General features: G+C 45.9%; 1 protein-coding gene across 1 annotated transcript in view; it reads left to right on the forward strand.

Moving 5' to 3' along the window:
• The first annotated feature begins 417 nt into the window (after positions 1 to 417).
• The window catches only part of LOC138810654 (ral guanine nucleotide dissociation stimulator-like), a 53,604-nt gene continuing 28,069 nt past the window's right edge, over positions 418 to 25,952 (forward strand). Inside the window, exons 1-2 of the mRNA XM_069997820.1 lie at positions 418 to 477; positions 803 to 901. Coding sequence (XP_069853921.1) covers positions 418 to 477; positions 803 to 901 — 159 coding nt within the window. The remainder of the gene's footprint in view (positions 478 to 802; positions 902 to 25,952) is intronic.

The raw sequence follows: 25,952 nt of genomic DNA on the forward strand, positions 1-25,952 counted from the left end.
GAAGCATTCGGATCCTAACATCTCTCATCTTAGAGCTTAGAAGAAAAGACAAAGCCTAAAAAGATGTCCAATGTCACTTGGCTACAAGTGCAGGTGGGATTTCCACCGTGTCCCCCCCAATACCTGGGCCTTGAAATATTCTGCATCATTTCTCTGATAAGAATGGATGGTCAGTCTATTTGTTAACATTTATTGTAAAGTTGGAAGGATTCTTAGGTTTTGTATTTGTTTTAAAAGTTATTCTATTACAATTTTTAGACTCTATTACTACTTTCAAGTAGTTATGCAAAAGGGTTTCAATTTAGCATATTGTAACACCCAAATCTGAGACCCCCCCCCAAAGACACAGAGTAGTTAAGTCCATTGCAAAAGCAAAGAGCCTTTTATTAGCAAGCTTGAGCCCAGACCAACGCCAGCATGGATGCAGCCAAAGGTGAAGACCCCGAGCTTAGTTCACACAGGATTTTTTATAATGGGGTACAAACAAGTAAAGGGGGTTTCCAGTTTGGCAAATACAGGATTGGTTGACATTTACAAAACAAATAATGCTCTCTTCCCATTGGTGGCTCCTAGTCTGCCTGACCGCAACGTTAACTATTGGGAACATCTGGTCCTTTCCCGACTTTCCAGCTGCCCTCTGATTGGCTAGTTCCAGCGGTGTTTATCTGGCAGGAGGGCAGGCAGGTGGACATGCTGGTGGTTCCAGTGACTGAGCACACGCAGGACAACCGGCTCTGCGCTATTTCTGTCCTGCCGAAGGGGAGGAGCTGAGTGAAGCCCCGCAGTCGTCTCCGAGTGCTAGGCTGAATGGAAGCCTGTGCAGAGCTGCAGGCGCTGCTGGCGGCCCCGGCGGCTCCGGGGGCCGAGGTGGCCGGTGGCCGGCCTTCTCCCTGCGCCCTCGGTGCGTGCGCGCAGTCTGGGCGCGGGCTGTGGCCGTTCCCTCTGTGTGAGGTGGGGACGTGGGGAAGTCGGGCCCCGGCCTCGGCGCGGTGGGCGGCGGGCGGGGGCGCGAGCGCCGGCCGGGCGGGCGGGGCCGGCGGTTGGCGGGAGTTCGCCAGGGAGCGCGCGGTGCTCTGCTCAGGTGCAGACGGAGGCTGCGGCCGAGGAAGCAGAGGTGAGAGCGGCGGCGCCGCCCGACCCGCAGAGTGGTGCGAGCGGAGCGACAGGACCGGCGGGGAGCAGCGATCCGCCGGCCTCCCGGCGCGCTGAGCCCCGAGTTCGCAATTCACTGCACGTGGAGTCGTTAGGGCTCAGGATGCCGGGAACGCCGCCTCCGCCTCCGCAGCCGCCTCCGCTGTCCGGAGACCCCGAGGCGCCGCGCGGGGTCGCTGACCTCGGGCCGGCGGGGAGGGGAGACGGCTGCCGGGGCCGGCGAGGAGGGGTCGGGGCCGGGTTCGGCGTGGAGGGCTCCGGGGTGCGAGGGGCGGGGACCGGCGTGGGCCGGTCGGGATGGCGGGCTGGAGGCTCCAGGGGGAATGGAGGGACTGGAGCGGGACAGGGTCTGCGGAGCGGCGGAGGGGCCTGGTCCGGGGTGGGCGTGGACCCGGTGGGCGCACCCTGCAGGACGAGGCCGCCGCACTAGCGTTCCCGGAGCTGGAGCAGAAGCGCGGCCTGGTGACCCTGGGGCGGCTTCGAGGGCTGAGAAACATAATGACTCCGGTCCCAGGCCGAGCCCCTGGCAGGAGCGCGCTAGGAGGCGGGTGCACAAGGCTGGCTGACCACACAGGGGGCTCTGTCTCCAGGGCCTCCCCTCCCACTGATCCTGTCGCCCATGAAGTTGGTCAGGAGGGTCAGGGGCCTTTGGTTTCAGGAGCAGCCCTGGCTTATTGCCAAAGGGCCTTCCTGCAGCCGGGCAGGTCCCCGCAGGGCCAGCCCAGGGCCCTGGACAGCTCCCTAGGCCTCAGCCTGCGCAGGCCTCCCACCTCTGCTGGGGACGCTTGAATCTCACTGTCAGGGGTAGGATGTCCCAGAACCCTAGAGAGGGGGTTGTGGCCCTGAGGCAAAGGCTCCTGCCTGTGTCTTGAGGTTAGGGACAGTGGGAAAATTTGAGCATTGAAAGAAGATAGCTAGAAAACAAGAGTAACTGAGTCTGCAATCTCTGGGAGCAATTTAGGGACCTGAGGGCCTGGTCCAGTTCTCTGCACCTGGAGATTGCAAAGGCTGCCAGAAGCTATTGAGGCCTTCTCTGCTCCAGGTTTGCATGGTTCCAAGGTTGTTTCAAGGATTTTTGTCCCATCATTTGTAGAACCGGGGAGCCTGCTAAGTTATCAGGTCAGATCTTCAGCAGACATACAACACACTTAATTTTAACCCTCAGTAATCTCTGTCCTATGTATTGAAGTGTAGATTGAACAGATCGTGTGGCCTGCTGCTTTTCCCATTACACATGTCCTCAGTTTCTGGTGTGTTTGTTGTTAATTAGGTGAACTGGTAGTCTGTGAAAGAATAAGGATGAGGACTCCAGGTGGGGCTGGAGCTGGGGCTGGACTTGTGGGGAAAGGTAGGAACCAGACTCTTGGGTGGTGTCAGCCAGGGGTAGGCTCAGGCAGCAGTCTGGGGAAACTCAGGACCTGCTACTGGCTGCAGTGCTGGATGGCATGTGTCCAGTACAGCCATGCTGAGCACATCCCATTTTTCTTGTTCACTGAGTTCTCAGCCCAGGGCCTTTGCACATTCTGTATTTGCACGTGCGTTGCTTTCTCTTATTTCCATTACTTTAGTCTGCTGAATTGTGGGTTTGCAAAGTTTCTCTGACCATTCCATCTAAAACAGCTACTAGAAGTCAGGTGTCTGTGGCTCATGCCTCCAATCCTAGCTACTTGAGAGGCCAAAATCCGAGGATCTCAGTTCAAAAGTATCCTGAAGAAGAAAGTCCTTGAGGTTCTTACCTCCAATTAGCCAGAAAAAAGCTGAAGTGGAAGTGTGTCTCATATGGTAGAACAGCAGCCTGGAGTAGCCTGAAGCTCAGCAACCACATTTGAGTGTCCCCAACCACCAAGCAGATGGCTTGTCTTAGCAGACATCCTGTTGAAATTGGAAAAGGTTGGGAATAGTTGAACCTGGCTGCCTTTTTTTTTTTTTCTGTAAAAATACCATATAGAGGGGTTAGAATTACATGGGCAAGGTAATGAGTACATTTCTTATCAAGCATTGTAGCCTCCTCCTTTGTTTCCCCTTCCCATCCCTTCCCATCCTCCCTGCCCCCCCCACCCAATCCTCCCCCTCCCCTACCAAAATTGTAAAGTTCATTTTCGACATGACGACTTGTACATCTCATTGTTGCAATGGGTCCACCTTGCAGAGCAGAAGGTGCTTGGGACAGCTGGGCACATTCAGTTTGGCTTCTGTCTACTAGGCTAGGGCTTGTAAGCTTAAGGAGTATGAGACGTGATAATACTAATTTGGTTGGTTCAGACTAGCATTGACTAACACATGTAATAGGCCCAGCATAGGTATTCATGTCTCTAATTGTAACTATTCAGGAGAGATCTGAGATCTGAGGACAAAGGTTTGAGGCCAGCACAAGCAGGAGAATCCAAGAGAACCTTATCTCCAATTAAACATCAAAAAGCCTAAAGTGGAGGTGTGGCTCTCAAGGGTTAGAGCACCAACACAAGGGACAGGGCCTGGGACCTAATTAAAGCCCCAGTACTGGCACAATAAACAAAGAAAACCAAATGATAAAACCTGCAGTGGAGGTGAGCAGAGGAGAAATTGTTTCACAAAATATACACTGAGGTTTTTTAAAAAAAGTATTATTACCGGAAAGGTGATGTACAGAGGGGTCACAGTTACATAAGTCAGGTAACGAGTGCATTCCTTTTTGGACAATGTCATCCCTTCTCTTGCGTTCTCCCCACTTTTCCCTCTAGTCCCCACCCAATAAGTTGTAGAGTCCATTTTCAACATTGCCTATTGAATACTCCTGCTGCGTTTGTTCACTCTTTGTCCCTCCATTTTGGTGTTCCACCTTACCCTCCCAAAGACAGATAAATGAACAAGACAAGAGGAAAGGAAAATGAAAACAGCAACAAAGAAAAAAAAACATTTTTCCTGGAGTTCATTTTGATAAATATTATTTTATATGACCAGATGTACATAGTTGTTGAGCCTCTGTGACCCTCTCCTAAGAATATCCTCCTGGTGTTACTCTGTGCATTCACTCCATCTTATTGACCAATGTATGGCTGGATATGTGGTGTGAGTGTGTGTGTGTGTGTGTGTGTGTGTGTGTGTGTGTGTGTGTGTGTGTGTGTGTGTGTGTGTGTGTGTGTGTTTAGTACCATGCTGGGATTTAAACTCAGAGCCTTGTGATATTGCTTGGAACTTGTCTGCTAATGCTGGCTCCAGACCTCGATTCTCAGCTCTCAGCCTCTTTAGCAGCTAGAATTTTAGGTAAGAGCAGCAATGTGTCTTTTCTTTTCTTTACTTTTTTGGCCAGTCTTCGGGCTTGACCTCAGGGCCTGCCCACTGTTACTGAGCTTCTTTTGTTGAAGGCAATTAATCTACCACTTGAGCCACAGCACCACTTCTGGCTCTTTCTGTTTATGTGTTCGTGAGGAATCAAACCCAGGGCTTCATGCATGCTTAGCAATCAGTGTACCACAAAGCCTTATTCTAGGCCCCTGCTTTTTTAACTCTTTTTAAAAAAATAATCCAGGAACTTCTAGGAATTTATACTTTTTTTTTATCAACTTTGTAGTGACTCTGTGAGAATATTGACATAAGAAAGACATAGCTGTGTTCTGTAGACCACGTCCTGTTGGTTTAATCTGTAAAAGTCACTATTTCTAAAGGTTGAAGCAGCAGCAGTAAGTGTCAGTCATTGGCTTAACTTTAAAAAATGCCTCTTTTGAGGCAAGTTTTTTCTTCTACACTGGAGTTTGAAGTCAGCACTTTGTGTTGCAAGGCAGGCATGCTACCATGTGACCCAGGCCCTTATTTTTTTATTTACTGTAGTTATTTTTTGAGATAGCATCTCACTTTTCATCCCTGTTGGCATGGACTGCTGGTCCTAGGCTGGCAGGTGCACATTGCTGCTCCCTGCTGAATTTTCTGTTGAGGTGGGATCTCAACAACTTTTTGGCTTGGGGCTGACCTGAACCCTTGATCCTCCCGATTTTTCTGTCTGCTTATGGAACACAGCAGTGTGCTAGGCCCAAACATCACCCTCCTGGAGACATCAGAGATCCAAGGACATGCTTTTCACTGTGGTGATACAGAATTACTTAGTTACTGCACTTAGAAGTATATCTGTGTGCTAGTTTAGAACTTTGGAAGTCTTTGGAAATTTACTCTGCCATGCCTTTCGTTTCCTATTTTATGCTGAGCAGTCCCTATCTCTGTGATTTTAATTAAGAGATTTGCAGAGACCCTATCAAATCTCTCTTGCTAGTAGCCACAGTGCTGCAATATATGATTCAGTTAGGCATTTCAGCCAGTCAGAACTTGAGACCCTTTATGTAGAGAAGCAAGCTAAGGGTTTCTAACTTCAGCACTGTCCAAAACAAGGATGTGAAAGTTCCAGTGTGGCCTCTGGACATTACCTGACCCCAGCCTTCCAGTATATCAGCATTGTGTTTGGGGAGGAAGCAAAGCTCAGGTGCAGCATGCACAGAGGTTGTTCTGCTCAGTCAGTTCTGAGCATAATTTAGGCTGGGCATAATTTAGCCAGCATGACCTACCTATCATAACCACAACTGAAGCCTACCAGGGTTCAGTTCTCATGATCTACAATTTAATTAACGGCCTGTGTCTTTGCAGTATATCTTCTGATGTTTTGCAAGAGTCAGTGCATGGATAATTTGAGCAGAGTTTTGTCACTGTCCTCAAGCTGTGGGAGGGAAGGCGGGTGACAGGTGAGTGGAGTAGGAGGAGATAGAAGTTCATGTGGGCACAGGAACTCTAGCTCACCAAATGGAATTAACCTCAGGCACAACCTGGCATAGTGGTGAGCGGAGGACTGAATCACATGTATAATAGAAGGAGATGCTCCTCAAGGTTTGTGAGGCCCCCTTTCTTCTCTTCATTCCCCTAACACTGGCCTCCAGAAATGGAGCGAGGTTAGTATTGGAACCACAATTTTAAGAATTGAGGCTACAGTTGGGGCTATTTTAGTTCTAAGAGTTAATAATGTAGCAACAAAACTTTTCCTCAGTTGAAAATGCTGGAAACTTGGTACTTGATGTGCTCCCGGGAGAACTGTATTTCTGCACAAAGAGCAGTATTTGGCAGGATGGTGGGTCCGTAAGCACAGCACATGGGTTGGAGACCCAGTGTGGACTTGATTCTTCCTCTGGGAAGGAACCCTTTACCCTCATGCAATTTGGAAGCCACAGGAGAGTCTGTACATAATGTCCTTATACCTATGGCTTGGAGGGGTGAAATGTCCTAGGGGTATTTGGAGAGCAGATCTGAGCCTAAAGCCAATTCTTTTGATTCTTTTTTCTGCTACCCTTTTTCTTGCTCTACATCCTGATGTCTGCATGCACTGGTTGATTGCTGGTCTTGTTGGTTTTCCAGGACTTGCCAGCATCAGAGACTAGGATGCTTGAGTCAGACTTTTCCTGCATTAGTTTCTGGGGAGGATCATCATCATGCATGCTGATACAAATGCTCACCTGTGGTGAGCATCTGTAACCCCAGCTACTCAAAGGCTGCAGCTGGAGGATTATGAGGATGAAATTGGTCTGGTTCAGCTGAGGGAGTTGCTCAAGTTGCATGCCACCTTGGCTTCAGTCCCCAGAATCATAAAAAAAAACCCAAAACCTCAAATAACAGAAATGAATGCTGTTGTTTGTAAGGGATGTGCCCTGGGTTGCCATGGAAACTAAGGCTACCTGCTGCCACTGAGGCAGACCTCTGCAGAGCTGATTCCTCTTTGGATGTGCCATTCTTCAGATGATCTTGGTTTTCACTTTCCTCTGGGGACAGTGTGCCCATCAACCTAGCCCAGGATAGATGTACTCTGGCATGTGAGCCAGAGTGCAATTTAATTAATCAAAAGGAGAAATATTTGCCATGAAGAACGAATGTGCGTTTTTCTTCTTCTTCTTCTTCTTTTGTGTGTGTGTGTGCCAGTACTGGGGCTTGAACTCAGGGCTAAGTTCTCTCTTAGCTTTTTCACTGGTACTCCACCAGTTGAATCACACCTCCACTTTGGGCTTTTTGGTGGTTAATTGCAGATAAAGAGTCTGATGCACTTTACTGTCCAGGCTGGCTTGGAACAGGGATCCTCAGATCTATTTCCTGAGTAGTTAGGATTACAGGCCACAAGTCATGCTGAAGACAGGAGCATAGGCCCCATGATGCCTCTGGTGTTTCTACCATAGATGAATACAAAGTCTGTTAGGAGGATGGCTTTCCCATGGGGGAGGCTCAGGTCTCTGGTAGCCTTCTTTCTCTACTTGCAGAACTGCCCTTGAAATCGGCCCTCTATTTCACAAAGTCTGGGTCTCAGTGCTATTGACATTTCAAGCTTTATAACCAAAAAGTTCCCCTCCCCTCTTCCTGGGGTTGGCTTGCCCATTGTTTTGGGATGACCAAAAATGTGTCTGCACTTTCCAGATTGTCTTCTTGGGGAGCAGCCTATTCCCTTTCCTGCCCCTGCCTAGCTGAGAACCCCTGCTTTGTTCTCCCTAAGAAGTGAGAGCAGTTGTGTGATATCAGAGCATCTAGACTTTCTGCAGCAGGTGGAAGCTGCGTTTTCATTCTTTGAGTCTAGAAGTAGGACTCCCACGTGAAGGATTCCCACTTGACGGTTTGTCCTTTGTGTTCCCTTAATTTCCCTTGGGTTCTTTGCCCTTTGTGTTGCTTTATTTTCCTAAGGTTCTCCACATTTTCTCCCCATTTGATCGTATCTTGGCTCTTTCCAGGCCGCTCTGCTTTATCCTGATGCTTGAGTGGTTGAGCTGTTCCCACTTCTTTGAAACCGAGCAGCACACACAGCCAACCCCAAAGTTGAGTCTTTGAGTTCACTCTGGAAGCAGAGCAAATCTGGGCCCTTGGGTCTCCTGCCTCTCCCAGGGCCTTTTGCTCTCTCAGGGTTGGGGGTGCTGCTGTGGCTGAGGGTGTATATGTGCTAATTATCCATCCTGTAGCTCAGAGACAGCCCTGGGGGCCACCTCTGTTTTAATTATGCATCCTGAAACTGGAGACAGACATGAACCCAAAGCCCACCCATCCCCCTACCCCCACGAGCCCTTCTTTGTCGGGGCCACAGTAATGCTTTGATATTCTGGAACTTTCAAGTGGTCACTGGAAACCCTGACTGGATGTCTTTTGATCTCCTCCTCTTATAAAATCACCAATATTCTATCTTGATAACCTTAGCTACTTCCAGTATCCCCTTCTTCCAGCAACCCCACTTCTAAATACAATAGGCAAGTTAAGCACCTTCCTCCAGGTGCACAGCTGCTGTGGGGAAAGGTGCTTTGTGTTTGTGTGTGTGTGTCCTTTAGGAAAGGTTTCCCAGATGACATTATTATTATATTTTTTGTGGATTCAAAGGCACTCTACCACTTTGAACCATAGCACTACTTCTGCTTTTCTCGTGGTTCATTGGAGATAAAAGAGTCACATAGACTTTCATGCCTGGGCTGGCTTTGAATCATGATCCTCAGCTCTCAGCCTCCTGAGGAGCTAGAATTTAGAGGTATGAAGCACTAGTCCAGGTTAATCATTCTTCACTTGTTGGAGAAGCAGCCAAGTAAGCACATTGCTACTTGTTTATATTAACAGCTTTACAATGAGATTAACATTGAGGGACTCCAGTCTTGGATCCCAGCCAATTGTAATTTTATTGCTAGTGTAAATTTTACTATGTGTTTGTGTAGCAGGTTGTTCTATGCATGAGACATTCAGGAAATGTTTACTGAATGAAAAGTATCCTAAAGGTTTGTGAGAGACGGTTGAGCTGTGAGAGATCCTTTGGCTTGAGTGCTGTGTGATGGCTTGTGATCTAGTTCTCGGTCACTGTTGTGTGACAGATGGTCTCAGAAGCTTAGCTTTGCCCTCCCTGGGGTATGCTGTGGGAATGATGGAAGGAAAGAGAGGTTGAGACTTAATATCCATTTACAGGTTTCAAAAGCCTCTAATGTAAGATTCTAGGTGGTTTTCTTCATTTTCCCAATTTGAATATCATGGTAACTCTATTTTTTATGACCTCAATTCTGCTTCAGAATTACATGATGTTTTCTTCCTGGGTATAGAATGCAGAAATGATATAGCAAGGTGAAAATTCAAAGGAATACTAAATGATACAGGGCAATTTCTGGAGCTTACTCTTGAATGTAAGGAAAGGTATGTTTGGGGACGGGGGGTTTTGTTGACAAAGAGATGTCATCAGCACACTAACATCATTTCATTTTTTAAAAAAATTATTACATTTTATTTTTTTTTGTTGGTTATGGGGCTTGAACTCAGCGTCTGGGTACTTTCCCTGAGCTCTTTTGCTCAAGGCTAGCACTCTACCACTTTGAGCCACAGTACCACTTCTGGTTTTCTGGTGGTTAATTGGAGATAAGAGTGTCACGAGATTTCTTGCCCTGACTAGCTTTGAACTGCAGTCCTCAGATCTCAACCTCCTGAGTAGCAAGGATTGCACCAGTACCTGGCCAACATCACTTTAATTGATTTTCTCAAGTGAGTTTTTTCTTTTTCTTCTAAATTTTCCTACAGTCTACCATTCCATCCAGGGTTATAGGCTATGCTTATTGTCATGACTCTCTGGTCTCCAGTCATTGGGAACAACCCCTTAGTCTTCCTTTACCGTTAGTGACATCTTTGTGGAATATATGACAACTATATTCCCCCCATTAGTTTTGGGCTTTGCATTTTGGGCAGAAATACCAGAGAGGTGATTGATGTCTTGTCCTTCGCAGTGCATCCTATCAGGAGGCCTGTGATGCTCCCTCCTCTCCTTCTCGGTGATTATTCTAGCTTCACAGATGAGAATATTGAATTAGAAAAGGCAGAATTTGTTCTGGAGTGACAGGCTAGGCCATAACCCCAGGAACTGGCTTTAGACTCATGTTAGAAGCAGTCGGCTAAATTGCAGGCCACCAGGAAACACCCTCATTGAGATTGAGGAGCTCAGACTCCCAGTGCCCTGCAATGGCTCAAGTATGGCAGTGTGGGTGGCAGGTGCTATTTCATACTGGAGGGAGACCTGGGCACAGCAACTGGAAGCACAATCCATGTCTTCCACGTGCACCCACGTGGTCAACCAATGGTTGTTCCTCGGGTAGTCTGCTACTGTTTGGTCAGGAGCAGGAAATTGATCTCTCTCCGTCCCACTGTTTTGCTTCTTTTTAACCTGGGTAGGTAGATGCTGTTTCAGGAAGAGCCGTTTTTAGAGGGTAAATTCGACACTGCTGTGCTGTGTTCTGTGGGATCGTGTGTGTCCCACCGTTGATTCCAGATTGCATGTTGTGTGTGCACAAGAATCACTTGGAGCTGGGCGCTGGTGGTTCATGCCTGTAATCCTAGCTACTCAGGAGGCTGAGATCTGAGGATCACAGTTCAAAGCAAGCCCGGGCAGAAAACTCGTGAGACCCTTATCTCCAATAAATCACTAGAAAACCGCAAGTGGTGCTGTGGCTCAAGCTGTAGAGTGCTCGCCTTGAGCTGAAGAGCGAAGGGACAGCGCCCAAGCCCAGAGTTCAAGTTCCACAACCAAAAAGAATCATTTGGGGTCTACATCGAGTGTCCAGTCTTCCTTCTGCAGGGGTCTTCCCTCTGGCAGCCTGGGGTTGGGTAGTGGGTGATGGCTTAATGCCATTTGTGATAAGCACCAGAAGGATGTGATGCAGGGGTTCTGATAGCTTGAGAAATGGTTGTAGACATTTAGTTGTTTACAGAACATGGACAGTCTCCCCATGGTGTTATTGAGTTAGTGAGAGAAGTTTTTTCATTGGTGATTATCAGCTCCCTCAGCCTGTTGTGTTCCAAGGAGACTTCTGATCAGCCCACAGTGGACTCACATGTAACTTCCCATCTTTGTAAGTTTGAAGATGACAGTTGTGTGTTTGCTGTCAGGAGGAAAAAAGTCCCTTGGAGTTTTTAACCAATAGACTTTGCGGTACACTGTCAAAGTCTGTGCAAGGAGCTGTGTCAGCCATATTAGCTAGCTTCTTCATGGCCTCTGCTCTGGCTGATGTTGGCTTTCCACCTCAAGAGGCCACATGAGGCTAATAAGATGGGTGCTTCTCTGGATACACAGAAGGTAGAAGCCTCATGCACCCTTGCATTTCTCAGTCCAGGGCCCAGAACTCTGTGCAGGGAGGTGAACCACAACTAAAAGTCAGTTGAGACTCAACAGCATAGTATGGGCTATAGCGATGATGATGAATCTTCATGTTTGTTCTTCTAGTCACTATAACCAGGTACTTGAGGTTGGATAATTGAAAGCAGCAGACATCCAGGCTTCCCCGTGCCTCTTCAGGAAGACTCTACTCTGTGCCTACTCACCTTCTAAATTTAGGAGCCCAGAGGTCCATCCCACAGCTATGGAGGTTAGTTTCCACCCCCACGTGACCATGGTGACATCTTCCTAGATTTTCTCTGCCCCTCTGCTTCTCTATGCAGTCAGGTGTCCTGTGATCCCACCCTTGCTTCATAATATCTGCTGATGCTCTACTTGGTCAGGGTGGAGGGACACAGAAAGAACTTACAAAATCAAGTGTTAAGTTTCCTCAAGGAGAGAACTTTGAAAGACAGGGAACGGTACCCATAGAAGCAGGACATGATGAACACTAAGTACTCCAGTGCAAATGGAGAGCACGTGCACCTGGATAGAGCCAATTAGAAATCTCAAAAGTGAAAACCTCCATGGAACAATAGCAATTACTTAACGATACCTAACCATTTTTAACAATGTGTAACAATTATATAATAATTTAACTCTATAACAATTATTTAAAATCCATAAGGTACTTCATGATGAGCTTGATTTAGCCAAAGAGAGAATTGGAATTGTGGACTCTGTGAGTAAGAAATTGACCCAGAACATCACTGAGAGATAAAGGAATAAAAACTATGAAAGCCAAACTGGGCTGAAAAGGAAAAGTTGAGAAGTCCCGACCTGCTTTTCATTGGAAGTTCCACTAATGAAGAAGTGAATCCATGAAAGCAAGGCAGTATTTAAATAGGCAATATTTAAATGTTTAAATAGAATGGGGGGTGCTGAGGAGAATTTCAAGATTTCCATATGGTCAGGCATGTTGATGCTGGCAGCATCCACCAAAATATGGCAAGCTCACTCACAGTGGGGATCAGGAAAATGGACTGGGTGTTTATACAGTCAGAGCTCCTTTCAAAAGCTTGTTACATTTTAGCCCACTTGCCAGTTTGTCTAGGTAACTGGTGTGTCAGCTTTCAGTGTAGTCTCCAGTCCTTTGAGAAAACGTATCCAACTGTGTTACTTCCCATCCAAAAGCCTGTGATGAGCTGGATGCGTGGCTCAGCAGGCTTCACCCTTGCTAAGTTCAGAACTCAGTACTGCAAGTTCAAATCTCAGTGTCAATAAATGAGTGAATGAAAGAATGAGGCACTTTGGCTGTGTGCTACTTCTAGCTTGCTTTTTTGACCACACATTTCTCTTTTTTTTTTTTTTTGTCGGTCATGGGGCTTGAATTCTGGCCCTGGCTGTTGTCCTTGTGCTCTTTAGCTCAGGATAAGTGCTGTACCACTTGACCATAGTGACACTTCTGGTTCTCTAGTGGTTTATTGGAGACGAGTCTCATGAACTTTCCTGCTGAGTAGCTAGGATTACAGGCATGAGCCACTGTCAGCTACTCATTTCTCTGACATTGTTAGGTCCCCTGTATCCCAACTGACCTTCCATTCAGTTAAGCCTTTGTGTTTGCTGCTCTTATAGAAATACTCCACACAGTCCAATTACCATCTGCTTTCCTCGCTAGCCACAGGCAGAATAAGAAGGAAAGTTTAGAGCCTGGCCTCAGATTTAAGCAGCAAACTGGAAATAGACAGAACAGGGAGGATGAGGAAGACATAATGTTCATTCCAGGTTGAAGTTCTGGCAAAGTAGAAAATGAACACAAGTTGAGAAGTCAGAGTTCAGAGCGTGACTTGAGATGGAGTTTACATGTGGCTATATTCTCCCCTTGAAGTGCCCTGGGCCCAAAGGGACCACAAAGGAGTGGCATTGGTGGGGGGTGGGGGGATTTTGGTTTTTGAAGTAAAACAAGCAGGAGAGGAGGGAAGACCTTTGATTTCCAGAGTAGATGGTGTGAGAAGTTTAATGTTCACTTAGGAGTTCATCATGATTTATTCAACTCACGGGTAAGAAAAAGTCATCTACGATTACCATAGTCATGCCCATTGAACTTTAGATATTGTTTGTGAGGAGCTTAGCAAGCCTGGATCAGTGGCTACTGCTGGAATCTCAGCTACCCTGATGTAGAGGTAGCAAGAACACAGTTGCCCAGGCCCAGACCACAAGTTCTCAACAAAGAAGCCCAGACTTCTTGTTGTATACTTGTGATCTCAGCAACTTGGGAAATCAGACATAGTAGGATTGTGATCTGAGGCCATCCCCAGACAAAAATGTGAGATCTGAAAAATAATTGAAATGAAAAATAGATGATTGGTATTGGACTGTGGTTTAAGTGATAAAGTGCCTGCCTAGCAAGTACAAAGGTATGAGTTCAAACTGGAGAACTGTAAAAACAAACCTCTGTACTTACCTTTGTGCTGGAGTCTGGAGTAACAGCGTCCTTCCTCTCAGATGGGACCTCTGGGCATCTGGGCTTTTTGCTTCTGGCTGCAACTACTCTAAACTTAGATGGAGTTCAAGAGCCAGGACTGTAGAATTACATGAGTCTCGTTCAGAGTCTTTGTTACCTATGCAATGAGTCATGGAACACATCAGGAAACACCTCAGGAGCCTCCTACAATCTTCTCAGTAGTACAGCACACACAGCACTGAGAGCGTTCAGGGGATATGGTGTATTTTACTCAAAAACTGTAACTACCGGCATTAATATTTTTTTTCAGAAGGCTCAGCTGAGTGGTGATAGGTAATGCAAAGTGTGATTGAGCCAAAAGTGTAGCTGTAGCTCAAGTGGTAAATTTCTGGCCTTGAGCAAAATGAAGCTTAAGAACAGCAGCTAGGTCCTGAGTTCAAGTCCCAAGACACACACACACACACACACACACACACACACACACACACACACACACACACACACACACACACACACACTTTGTCTTTCTCTTTCTGTCTGTCTCTGTCAGTCAGTCTGTCTTTCCGTCAGTCTGTCTTTCCGTCTGTCTGTCTGTCTGTCTGTCTGTCTGTCTGTCTCTCTCTCTCTCTCTCTCTCTCTCTCTCTCACACACACACACACACACACACATCAACACAGAGTGATTGAAGCTGGGGGAGTTTGAGGAAGGTGAGGTTGTGCCATTGTTAGAATAGGTCCTTTCCTACAAAGCCTGCCTGGTTTTTCTTCAGGGCTGGGGCTCTGGCTCAGCTTGCCTTGCCAGTGTCTTATTGAATGGACATTTGTTTGAAGTCTCTGTCCCTTCACACCCTGCAGGTGGCTGACCCAGCATATCTGTTAGCCATCAAGGAGCTGAATTTAGTGCCTCCACTTACAAACCTAGACCCCCTAGGTAGTGAAAAGAGATGAGTGCTAGAGAGGAACGATGAATGAGAAATAAAACGTTATTGTGATTGTTGTGTGTTGTTATACTGGAGTTTGAAACCAAGGCTTCATCCTTTTTAAGCAGGCTCTCTACCACAGGAGTCATGCTGCCAGCCCTTTTACTCTGGTGGATTTTGAGATAAGACCTTATGACTTCTTGAGCTGGTCTCTGGACTGTGAACCTGGTATTTATACTTTCTTCCCTAGCTGAGATGACAAGTGTGTATCACTATACACAGCATTTTGTTTTCTTTGGAGATGGCGTCTTTGTAACTTTTTACATAAGCTGCTCTGGAAATCCAGTCCTCCCAGTATCCAGAATTACAAGTATATAGCACTGTACCCAGCTTGAACTCACTTCCTTATTTTATCTTTTTTTTTTAGGGGGGGTGTCCAGTCATGGGGCCTGAACTCTGGGCCTGGGCACTGTCCCTCAGCTCTTCAGCTCAAGGCTAGCACTCTACCACTTGAGCCACAGCGCCACTTCTGGCTTTTTTCTTTTAGCTTATGTGAAGCTGAGGAATCGAACCCAGGGCCTCATGCATGCAAGGCAAGTGCTCTACCACTGAGCCACCTTCCCAGCCCCTCCTTTTTTTCTTATTATCTTTAAGTATTGAACTCACTTCTTAATATGCCGTATTCCACTAGTTCTTCTCAGTATTCTTTTCACTGCTGTCTTACATCCAGTGTCAGCTTCTAGGTAGTTGACAGCCTTCCTAACCCTGGGTGGAAGTTGAAATTGCCTTCAAAACTTAGCTAAATTCCTCCTGTCTCTTCACCTCTTCTGTAAACAGAGGTGGTGGATGGCCTGTCCGAGCAGACAGCTATTCCTGGGAACCCTGCTTTATCCTTCTTATTTCATCCCATGTCTGTAAACTTAGCCACCCTTCCATGTAGGAATTTACGAAAAGAAATACATTGCTTGGCATGGATGAAGGGAAGCAGACCTAGGATCAGGACTGAATCTGTGTGAACCCTGAATTACAATGTCATGGAGTGAGACATTCCAGAGTTACCTGCAAATACTTTCTAGAGAAGACTGAGATTAAAGAAGATTAAGAAAGAGGGAGATAGAAAAAGGAAAACTGGTGCTGCTATCAGAGAAAGTGCAATTTTAGGGAAAATGATTCCTTGTCACCATAGCAGTATTGCAGTGGAATAAATAAAATAGGGATGAAGAGGGAGCTAACTAAATATTGTTGATACAAACAGTGCTTTAATTTTGTATGCATGTCTTCTACTATTGCAGTGTCTCTTCCAAATGAAGAGAAATACACTCTCTATAGACTAGTAGTATGTTAGAATGTCAAAGAGTATGTGTGGTTCGTGCTTCTCATCTTAGCTACTCAGGAGGTTGAAATTTGTAGGATCATAGTTCAAAGCAAGCTTGGGCAGAAAAGTCCATAAGACTTTTTAATCCTCCAAATAACCAGCAAAATGTTGGGCTGGAGGCATGGCTCAATAGGTAGATAGAATGCCAGCTGGGCATGCAAGCTGAGCAAGTACAAGGCCTTGAGTTTGGATTCCAATACTGCCAAAAGAAAACAGCATGGAGACTTTCTATCTGCTTTTTATCTTCAGCCTACCCATTCAGTTATGTCTCATAACTCATAATCAGTTATACCTCTGCCCCTCTTCACAGTCCAGTGGTTTTATGACACAAAGATTGAATTTATCTTGGTGCAAATTTCCTGTTTAATTAGCTTCATGAAGCTTGAAACAAGTCTTTTTTCATAAATCATTTTTTGAACCAAATCAGCATTCTTCCAGGGGGTAAAAAAAGTGGCCTGTCCTTTCATCTTTCACTTTCCAAAATTAATTTGATAACCAGGTTTTCCAGCCTTGGAGGGTGGTTGTGAGCCTCTCCTGTCATTTCTGATGATTACTGGAGTCTTCAGTTGGTGATTTACCTCACAGCTGGTGTCAACACCCTTGCTTTCCAAACATCCAGCTAACTTTGCCTCAGGAAAGCATGGTTTAGGAATCATCCTGCAAACTAAAGAAACTGCTCTTAAGAAAACCCCTCTCCAAACAGCAGATCCTTCTGCACCAGCTCATTGTGTCTCAGAGAGTGTCACTGGCTCATCAGAGGAGAATAAAACTATAATAAAGTGGTGTCATTCATGGGATGTCCTGCGGACTGTCTAAGGGTGGACGGATTACTGAACCTCAACGTTTCTCCAAGCTGTGGTCCATCTGAGTATCCTTTCTCAGTGTTTTGGGAGCTGTGTTTCTTTTCTTCCCGGGCCAACATTACTCAGAACTGCCGTGCAGAATATGTTTAATGAATTTCAATCTATAAAAGCAAAGGGAAACCCAAGTGCTTTGCTGTGCTCTATTGCCTCAATGTGACAGAATAAAGCATCTGCCAGATTCTTTCAAAGCACAAGAGAAAAGCTTTTTGGTAATAGTCTAGGACCTAAATCTTTCAAACCTGTGGTTACAATGGAAATGGTGCAAGAGGATGTGGATGGGAGAAAGGACAGATGAGAGAATGGGGAATGGGGGTGAGACTGTCCTGGTCTGTGCTGGTCCCAAGGCCAGCTGCCTGCCTGAGCCTCAGGAACAATCAGAGACTAGATAAAAAGGGAGAGAAGCTAAAAATCTGAGAACAGATGTGTTCTTAACCTATGTTTATTAGCTACTTGCCTGAGTAATGACAGAGTATCTCGGAGGCTGCTCTGCCTTTAAGTTGGTAGAATCGAGTTATCAAACAGATGAAATTGACTTTAGGAATAAAGACATGATGAATGAAGGACAAAAGGTAGCATTTAAAGGCCAGTCACTTTAAGGAAGAAGGAGGAAATAGACACTTCTTCATTTTTTCCCCTTTCCTTTAGCAGCACTGAGGTTTGAACTCAGGACCTCCTGCTTGCTAGGCAAGCCCCACCCCAACCATTTCTTTCATTGGCTGTTTGTTTGACGTTTCATTTTGACATGTCCTTAATGCACACCGTGCTCCTGGGTCAGACTCATCCCTTCTATCGCTCCCCTTCATCCTCTCTCCTCCTTCCTAAATCAGTCTCACCATGCTTTATTGCTTATTTTCATACACATCGACATAAAACATGGTGAACCCCTTGGCTACCTTTCACCCTCTCCATTCTCCCACCCCTTTGCACTGGCTCCTACACCACAGACAGGACATGTTCCACCTTCCTAATGTTTTTGTTAAAGTTCATGGTACTTGTTCTCAGGAACTTTATTATGGCCCTTCACGCATGCATCTATGGTACTTTAATCAGATTGATCACATATTTAGGTACAGGATTTGGTATGTGTTTACTTATATGTTTATCTTCTAATTCTAGCAACCAAGTATAAGAGTGAATTTGTGTGTGCTGGTTATTTCTGAGCTAGGGTCTCACTTCGTGCCCAGGCATGTGCCTGGACTGTCATCTGCCTGTTTTCTTTAAGTTTCCACTTGTTGTTTACACATGTGTACCACTTTACCCAAATCTCAGTGGCAAAGGTAAGCTGAAAACTTTCCTGCCTAGATCGGTCCTGGCCAATGTTAGCCCTCCAAGTAGTTAGAATTATGGGCATGGACCACCTTCCTTGGCCATTGATTTCCTTATCCCAGACATTTTTTAAGGGACCAGTGAAGTGTCCAGACAGAGAATGTAAGAAGTAAGTGGTCTCTTCGGAGGTGCCATTATATAACATCTTACTACATATCAGGTCTAGTCTAAGAAGCTTACATCATTTGTGACCCTCTTTTTTTTGTGTGGCATTGTGTTTACCCTTAGGGACAGAAGAGAAAACAGGAGTATTGAGAAGGGAAGTAATAGGTCTAATGTTACAAAGTGAGGGACTTAAAAGCTGGGGTTTAATCTCAGGAAACTTTTCACAACTTTTTATTTTGGCAGTTTGGAGTTTGAGCCTAGGACTTGATGCTTGCTAGGCAGGTGCTTTCCCACCAAGCTACATCTTGAGCCCTTTTTGGTTTGTTGTTATTATTGATTTATTATTGTTATTATTATAATACTGTAACAGTATTATATTATTTATAACATAATATTACATGTTATATTTATAAATGTTATAACTCATGTAGTACGGTAATAAAATACTGGGTCTTAAACTCAGAGTCTAGAAGTTTTGCTTGACTTTTCACTCAAAGCTGGTGCACTACCATTTGAGCCACAGCTCCACTTGTGGCTTTTTGCTAATTAATTGGAGATACAAGTGTTTTAGATTTGTCTTCCTGAGCCATGATTCTTGGATCTCAGCCTCCTGAGTAACTTGGATTATAGGTATGAGCCACCTCTGCCCTTCATGCTTAGGCTAGATGGGCCCAGAGGCTATTTTTCTAAAGTCAGTCAAAAGAAAAGTAAGTGTCATGTCACCTTAAATGGCTTTGTGGTATCTGTTTGCTTCCTAGCATCCCTAGAACATTCCATCTGTGTGGTTAGACACACTGGCAAGGCCTAACCCAGACTTTCTTCCTGGGTCTGCCACACTGGGCAGTGGTGAGATCCATGGGTGGTTGTCACTGCAGAGAATTGAGCCTGCAATGTGCAGTTGCTAACAGGTGTGTGGTCTACCAGTGAGCTGCTGCCAGCTTCAGCACATAGGAATGAAGTTAGAAATGTGTGGGCAGCTATGGCCTGGAGAGCCCTGAGGTGCTTCTTGGGGCTGGGTGAAGCCTTGGATGTGGTGTCAAGGCCAACAGGCAGGAGTAGGTGGTTCAGCTGCCAGGAGCTGCCAGGCCTGTCATGGTGAGATGAGGTGTGGTGGGGGGCGGGGTTCTGATGAAGGACAGCAGCTGGACAATTCTCCTGGGAAGGAACCTCCTGCCAGGCTGGCCTGTCCACCTCCTCCATAAAAAGCCAGGTATCCCCAGGGGTCTCTCTGTGCCTGAGTTGGGAGTGGTCATGATGTTTAAGAGATAGAAGGTAGACAAAAAGAGAACATGGCTTATAGTAAGGAAGAAACACAGAGGTTAGAATTGGCTTAGGTGGGCGCTGGTAGCTCACACTGTAATCCTAGCTACTCAGAAGGTTGAGATCTGAGGATTGATTTCAAAGCCAGCTGGTTAGGAAAGACTGCTAATTAACCCCCAGAAAATGGGAAGTGGAGCTGTGGCTCTAAGTGGTAGAGTGGTAGCCTTGAGCAAAAAAGAGCTCAGAGACAGCTCCCAGGCCCCAAGTTCAAGCCCCATAACTGACCCCAAAATAATAATAATATAAAAAAGAAAGCAACTGGATGTGCATGGGATCAGAATTTATGATGTCAATTCTCAAATTTAGGACAATTTTTGTGAAAGTTGAGAGAGGGAGAGAGAAGCAGAAGGAGGAAGAAGAGGAGAAAGAGGAGGAAGAGGTGTAAGAGAAGACTAACATTCACTTCTAAGGAAGAGGGAGTCATGCCAGCTAATGGCTTATAAACTAAAGATGTAGTTTAGAAACAAACTGCCAAAAAAAAAAACCCTAAATGTGGCCATTTTCAGAAACCTCTTTATTTTATGAAAAGTAAGCAAAAATCTTTTTGTTTAGGAAATGTGGTGTCTGGACTTACTGTATTTTGTGAGTTAAATCAAGAACCGTTGGGGAATAGAGCTGAGAAAGAAAGTAAGTTCTTTAAAAGAAAGCTAAATCCTTGAAAATGATGGTTCTTACATGGTGCACTGCTGATAGATTCACATAAAAATGTTTGCTTTAACAAAGAAAGTTTTCTAGGCAGGAACTGATATCTCGTGCCTATTATCTTAGCTATTGAGGAGGCTGAGATCTGCAGATTGAAGTTGGAAGCCAGCCTGGGCAGGAAAGTCCATGAGACTCTTTATTTCCAGTTAATCAGCCAAAAGCTGTCAGTGGAAGTGTGGTTCAAGTGGTAGAGTGTCAGGCTTGAGTAAAAAACCTAAGTGAGAGTACAATGCCCTGATTTTCAACCCCAGTTTACAAAGACACACACACAGACACACACAAAGACACACACACACACATACAAATTCCTAGAATAACTAAAATGAAGAACAAAGACTTGTGTGCTGTAAGGTGATCTTCCTATGGATAACAAGAACAGTGAGTGTGACTTGGGAACTACTGCTTAGATAGAAGCCTGGCCACTAAAGTACTATTCCTGCAAAACAAGCTCTTTTGAGGCTGCAAATGCAGCTTTGGAAACAGAAGGTTTAAGGATTGTGTAAGTTATGAAAACTTACTGAAGCAGTTAAGTAATTGTGATCTGATATTCTAAATCCAAATATTTTCCCATTGAGTGTAGGAATTCACTTTTTAGATTTGTGGAATACAGGGAATAGAACCAGTTTGCTCATCGTAGACCAAAATTTCTTTGAGTCCTTTTCTTTCTGTCATGTGAATGGCAAATTTCTCAGTGAGTGTACAGAATGCTAGCCATGTATTATGCAGGATGTCCCAGTCCTTGAAATTGGGTTGGCAAAGTAGACAGGAATATTTTTGGGTAAAAAAGGCAAATGTTCATAAATACGACCACTGGGAAAGACTTCTGACTGAATTTACTAGTCAGACAAGTTGCTCATGTCATCCTGAGGGCTTTATGCAGGCAGAGATAAAGCAGTGGGACTAGACGAGTGTGGTCTGTGCAGAAGCTTTGATCAGGGTTGGCTCCTGGAGAGAGGGCACGAGTGCTCACCTGGTTGATACAACAGCCATGGAGATGGCTGTGGTACTGGTGTCTAGTTTACCATCTGCTGGCTACACAGTGTTCTTCCAAGTTGAGCCTCCCGTAATTCCCAGGAGACTGATTGTGGTCAGAGTGGAGTAACAGTTTTTGTGTTTGTGCCAGCCTGTGGCAGGAGCTGCTTAGAGCCACCAAGCCATAGTACATGTGGTAGGAAATAGGGAACATGCTGATGGATTGAAGCTTTCCGAAAAAATATTTTGCTTTATGTCAGGTGCTGGTTGTTCATGCCTATAACAGTCGCTACTCAGGAGGCTGAGAGTGGAGGATCATGGTTAAAAGCCAGCCAAGCTTATAGAGTCCATGAGACTCTCAACCCCAAGTAACCACCAGAAAATTAGAAGTGGAGCTGTGGGTCCAAGTGGTATAGAGCACTAGTCTTAAGTACAAAAGCTCAGGGATGGGGCTTATTTTTTGAAATGGGGTCTTTTCTTTTCTTTTTTTTTTTTTTTTTTTTTTTGGTGGGTCATGGGGCTTGAACTCTGGGCCTGAGTGCTGTTCCTGAGCTCTTCAGCTCAAGGTTAGTGCTTTACCATTTGAGCCATAGGGCAACTTCCAGGCTTTCTGCTTATGAGGTGGTGAGGAATTGAACCCAGGGCCTCATGCAGGCAAGGCAAGCACTTTACCACTGACCCACCTTTCCAGACTGGGGTCTTAATTTCTGCTGGGACTGGCAGCCAACTGTGATGTTCTCAGTGTACACCTCTGGCCTCTCTTCTTAAAGGCCTTAGTCCTTCCTAACATTGGCACACTGCCAGGGTTGGGGTGTAGGGGGGTGGGGGGTGAAGGTTGAGAGGCTTGGGGGACACATTTAAGCTATCTCCAAACCTAAGAAGCAATTCTAGTAAAGATTTAAAGTATATTGGCTGTTTTTTGGGGGGGGTGGGAGCTGGAGGGGGTGGTAACTGAGTGTTAGATCTCTTCCCTAGTAGACCTCAATATAAAAATAATAAGCTAAAAAAGTGTCTCACACAAACCCCTCCTTTGTAGTTGGGATTGCCATTGGAGTGGTTCATCTGGGCCAGTCTCTTCCTCTTTGCTTTGTGTCTGGTACCAAGGTGGTACCTGGTAAGGCAAGTTGGCCAGTGAGGGCTTAAAGTTAGGCACTGTGCAAATCCTTCCAAAATGCAGTACCCTCTCTGTGTCTGTCCTCATTGGCAAAGACCTCCCTGCCTCTATGTGGGGCCCCTGGTTCCTCCTCCAGAGGGAAAGTGGGGGGGGTGCGTCTGGCTACAAACAGGAAGCTTGGCTTCCTGTGCCCCCTCCTCCATGCTGGCACAGTGCTGGGTGGGACCAAGGCTGTTTGCATCTCAGAGCTGCTGGGCCTGCCAGGCTGACTCTTAAATTTAAACACTGCCAGGAGGAGGTATAGAGCCTGGGAAGGGGAGAGGTAGCAGGATGCTGCACATCTTGTGTTTTGCTTCTGCCTTTGGATTAAGGACGGACTTTGTTGGTTATAAAGGGGAGAAAAAGAAAAAAGCTCATCTGGTGAGCAGGGTGAAGTGGTGAATTGCGCTTCTTTTTTCTGTGGAGTCTGTGAGTTGGTGAAAACATAAAAGTGTGGCGAGCATTTGGTTTGAGGTGTTGGTAATGTGCCCTTCCTTTACGTGGGTTTCATCTCTTAGGTTGTATGTGGACTTGGGGACTTGTATGAGGACTGGTGCATCATGTGTGGGCCCGGGGCCCTGGTGGTTGTGCGGAGGAGGTGGGAGTCCTGGGCTTTGCAGCATGTCCCTGCTTGTTCACTGGGGTGTCCTCTCCCTGTGTGGACCAGATGTCCCCTTACTCAGAGCTGCTAAGTGGCTGCAGAGCAACCTTCATTGTCCTGAGGATGGACAGCTCCTCTGAAGTTTTACTTTCACCTTTCCACAAGTTTAGTATCTGGGGACAGGTGCCCAAAGTCATCACTCACTTTTTCCCCCTTTTATGAGAGGCAAGGTTAGCTTTAGAATCTTGTACTACTTTATAGACTGTTTGGTCCCTCTGACCTGCTTCCCTTTTTCCTGGGATGTGTCCCCAGAGGAAGAGGCTTACAGGATTAATAACCTGTGGAATATTAACTCCTCCCTTCCTATGAGAAGTCTGGGGTCTATTTCCTTAAACTTACGAATATGTGTGCACACACATGCACATACAAACAGGGATGCATGCATATATGCCCACACAGCTGCCCACTCATGTGCATATATACATGAATATTCTGAAACGCATGCACACACATGCACACACAGGCTCATATGCACACACATGCCTACATAGGTGCGTGCTCACACACATGTATACAGAGACACACACAGACACATGCATACACAGATTCATGCACCACGCTCACAATGCCCACACAAATATACACTCACAAAGGCAGATACATGTATATATGCACACATGCACCAATACACATGCACACACAGATGTATTCATGCATAGATGCATTCACACTCGTGTGTAACTAACACAGCTTTTCTGTCCACGAAAGGGCTGAGCCTTGGGAGTCCATAACAGATTTTCCAAATTTCATCCTAGGTCATTGTAATGATGCTTACTTTCCCCCATGTCAGCAGTGGCTTTCCATTTGCCACATAGGAAGGAGGGTCTCTGTGGGCATGAGCTGTGATTATGTTCTGTGCAGGTTGCTGCCACCCTATGGTGTGGTGGCTGCTGCTGTTTCTTATGGATGTGACTGGGCTCTGAGGTTTTCCTGGAGGGAGGCTGGGCCTCTCATTCTTGGCCAGGACCATCATATCTATTGCCAAGTCCAGAAGTTGGGAAAAATCTTAGCCCAGCTTATATCTTTATGAAATGCTCCTCAGCCAGATGTCATGGCTCAAGCCTGTAATCCTAGCTATTTGGGAGGTGCAGATTGGGGGATGGTACTTTGAGGCCATAAAAGTTCTTGAGACCCATGCAGTCAATCACTGGGCTTGGTGGCACATGCCTGTCATCCGTGAAGGGAAGCACCAATAGGAGGATCACAGTCTACATTGATTGGGACATAATTGAGACCTCACCTTGAAAATAAACTGCAGCCTGGTGCTGGTGGCTCATGCCTGTAATCCTTTTTACACAGGAGGCTGAGATCTTGGCCCCTTGCCTTTGGGCCTTGTGGCAAAGCAAGTCCTCATGGTGGAAGCACAGGATGGAGCAAAGCTGCCTACTTTATGGTGGCCGGGAGGCAAAAAGAGAGGAACAGGAAGGGGTGGGGTCCCACCATCCCTTAGACAAGTCTCCAGTGACCTGACTTCCTTCCACTAAGCCCTTCTTGCTAAGGTTCTAGAACCTTCCAGGCTGCCATCAGACCTAACACGTAGGCCTGGGGGCGGGGAGCTGTCAGAGTTCACACTGTAGACAGTCAGTGGCTTGAAGGTCATTTCCAAAGACATCCCTGGAGTTCTGAACTCTCTCCACTGCCTCAGGAGGCTCAGGGGAGGCTTTACAAAGATTGGCTTGTGATTTTTCCTGAAGGACGCTACAGACTTTTTAGGGATAGGATTCTGGATGAGGATGCTGAGTGAATAGTTCCCAGAATGTGGAAGAAATGTGTGAGACCTTCCTGCTGGCTTAAAAGGAATACTTAAATGTTTGTTTGTTTGTTTCTGTTAAGCCATATTTGATGAAGCAGAGTGAGCACAGCAGACCTGTGATGGAGCTAATGTTCTTGCTACAGATGAGACTAAGCTGCAGTGATTTTAAGAGACATTGAAGTATAATTGGGTCTAGAAAAGGCCTGGGCAGCACTGATGCACTGCAGAGCCTGTGTGGGGCCTGAGCTGGTGCAGAGGCTGGATAGGACATAGCTTGAAACCTCAGTGTTGGTGATGGTGATATTTGCATTTGGAGCATTCACTGGAAAGAAAGGTGCTCACTGATGGAGTCAGCCTATCTCATTTAATTCTCACTGTAGCCCTTTAACTAGTAGTACTCCTGTTTCATATGAGAAAAGTTCACAATTCAGAGAGGGTGAACTTATGGAAGGTGGTGGATCTCAGCAGAGGCTGGAGTTGAATGGAAAGATGGCCTGAAGTTCTCTGAATTGTGCTTGGAAGGGGTGTCCTTTTGTTAGAAGATTAGAAAGGCTTTGGGATGGGCATTCACTGTAGCTCCTAGCTACTTAGGAGGCTGCAATCTGAGGATCTTAGTTCCAAGCCATCCTGGTAAGGAAAGTTCATGAGACCTTTACCTCCTGTTAACCAAGAAACTGCCAGAAGTGGATCTGTGGCTCAAGGGGTCTCCCATGAGGGAGGATCCTAGACCACCACCTCGCAGAGCTCTCAGCCCCACATCTCCCATTCATTGATCATGAAAGCAGCCGCTCTCAGGTACAGGCTCTTACACCTTTAGGAAGAGGAAGGGAAGGCAATCTGACCCCCATCTTCCAGGTTCATTTGCAGGATTCTTGAGGTAAAACCTCAGGAGGGCACTTTCAGGAAAGAATGATTTCCCTCTACATTGTTATATAGATTGTAGCAATAGCAGATCTTTATATCTGAGGAAAGAGCTACAATGAAATACATAGGAAGATTAAGAAGAGAGGTGTGAGAAATGAATTGATAGGTATGAGTTTCTTTAATTTCAGAGGGAAAGTGAGCCTTTACAGGTTAGGTATGACATAGCTTAGTC

This window comes from Dipodomys merriami, unplaced genomic scaffold, assembly GCF_024711535.1.
Source record: "Dipodomys merriami isolate MVZ:Mamm:240054 unplaced genomic scaffold, mDipMer1.0.p SCAF_104, whole genome shotgun sequence".
Lineage (NCBI taxonomy): Eukaryota > Metazoa > Chordata > Mammalia > Rodentia > Heteromyidae > Dipodomys > Dipodomys merriami.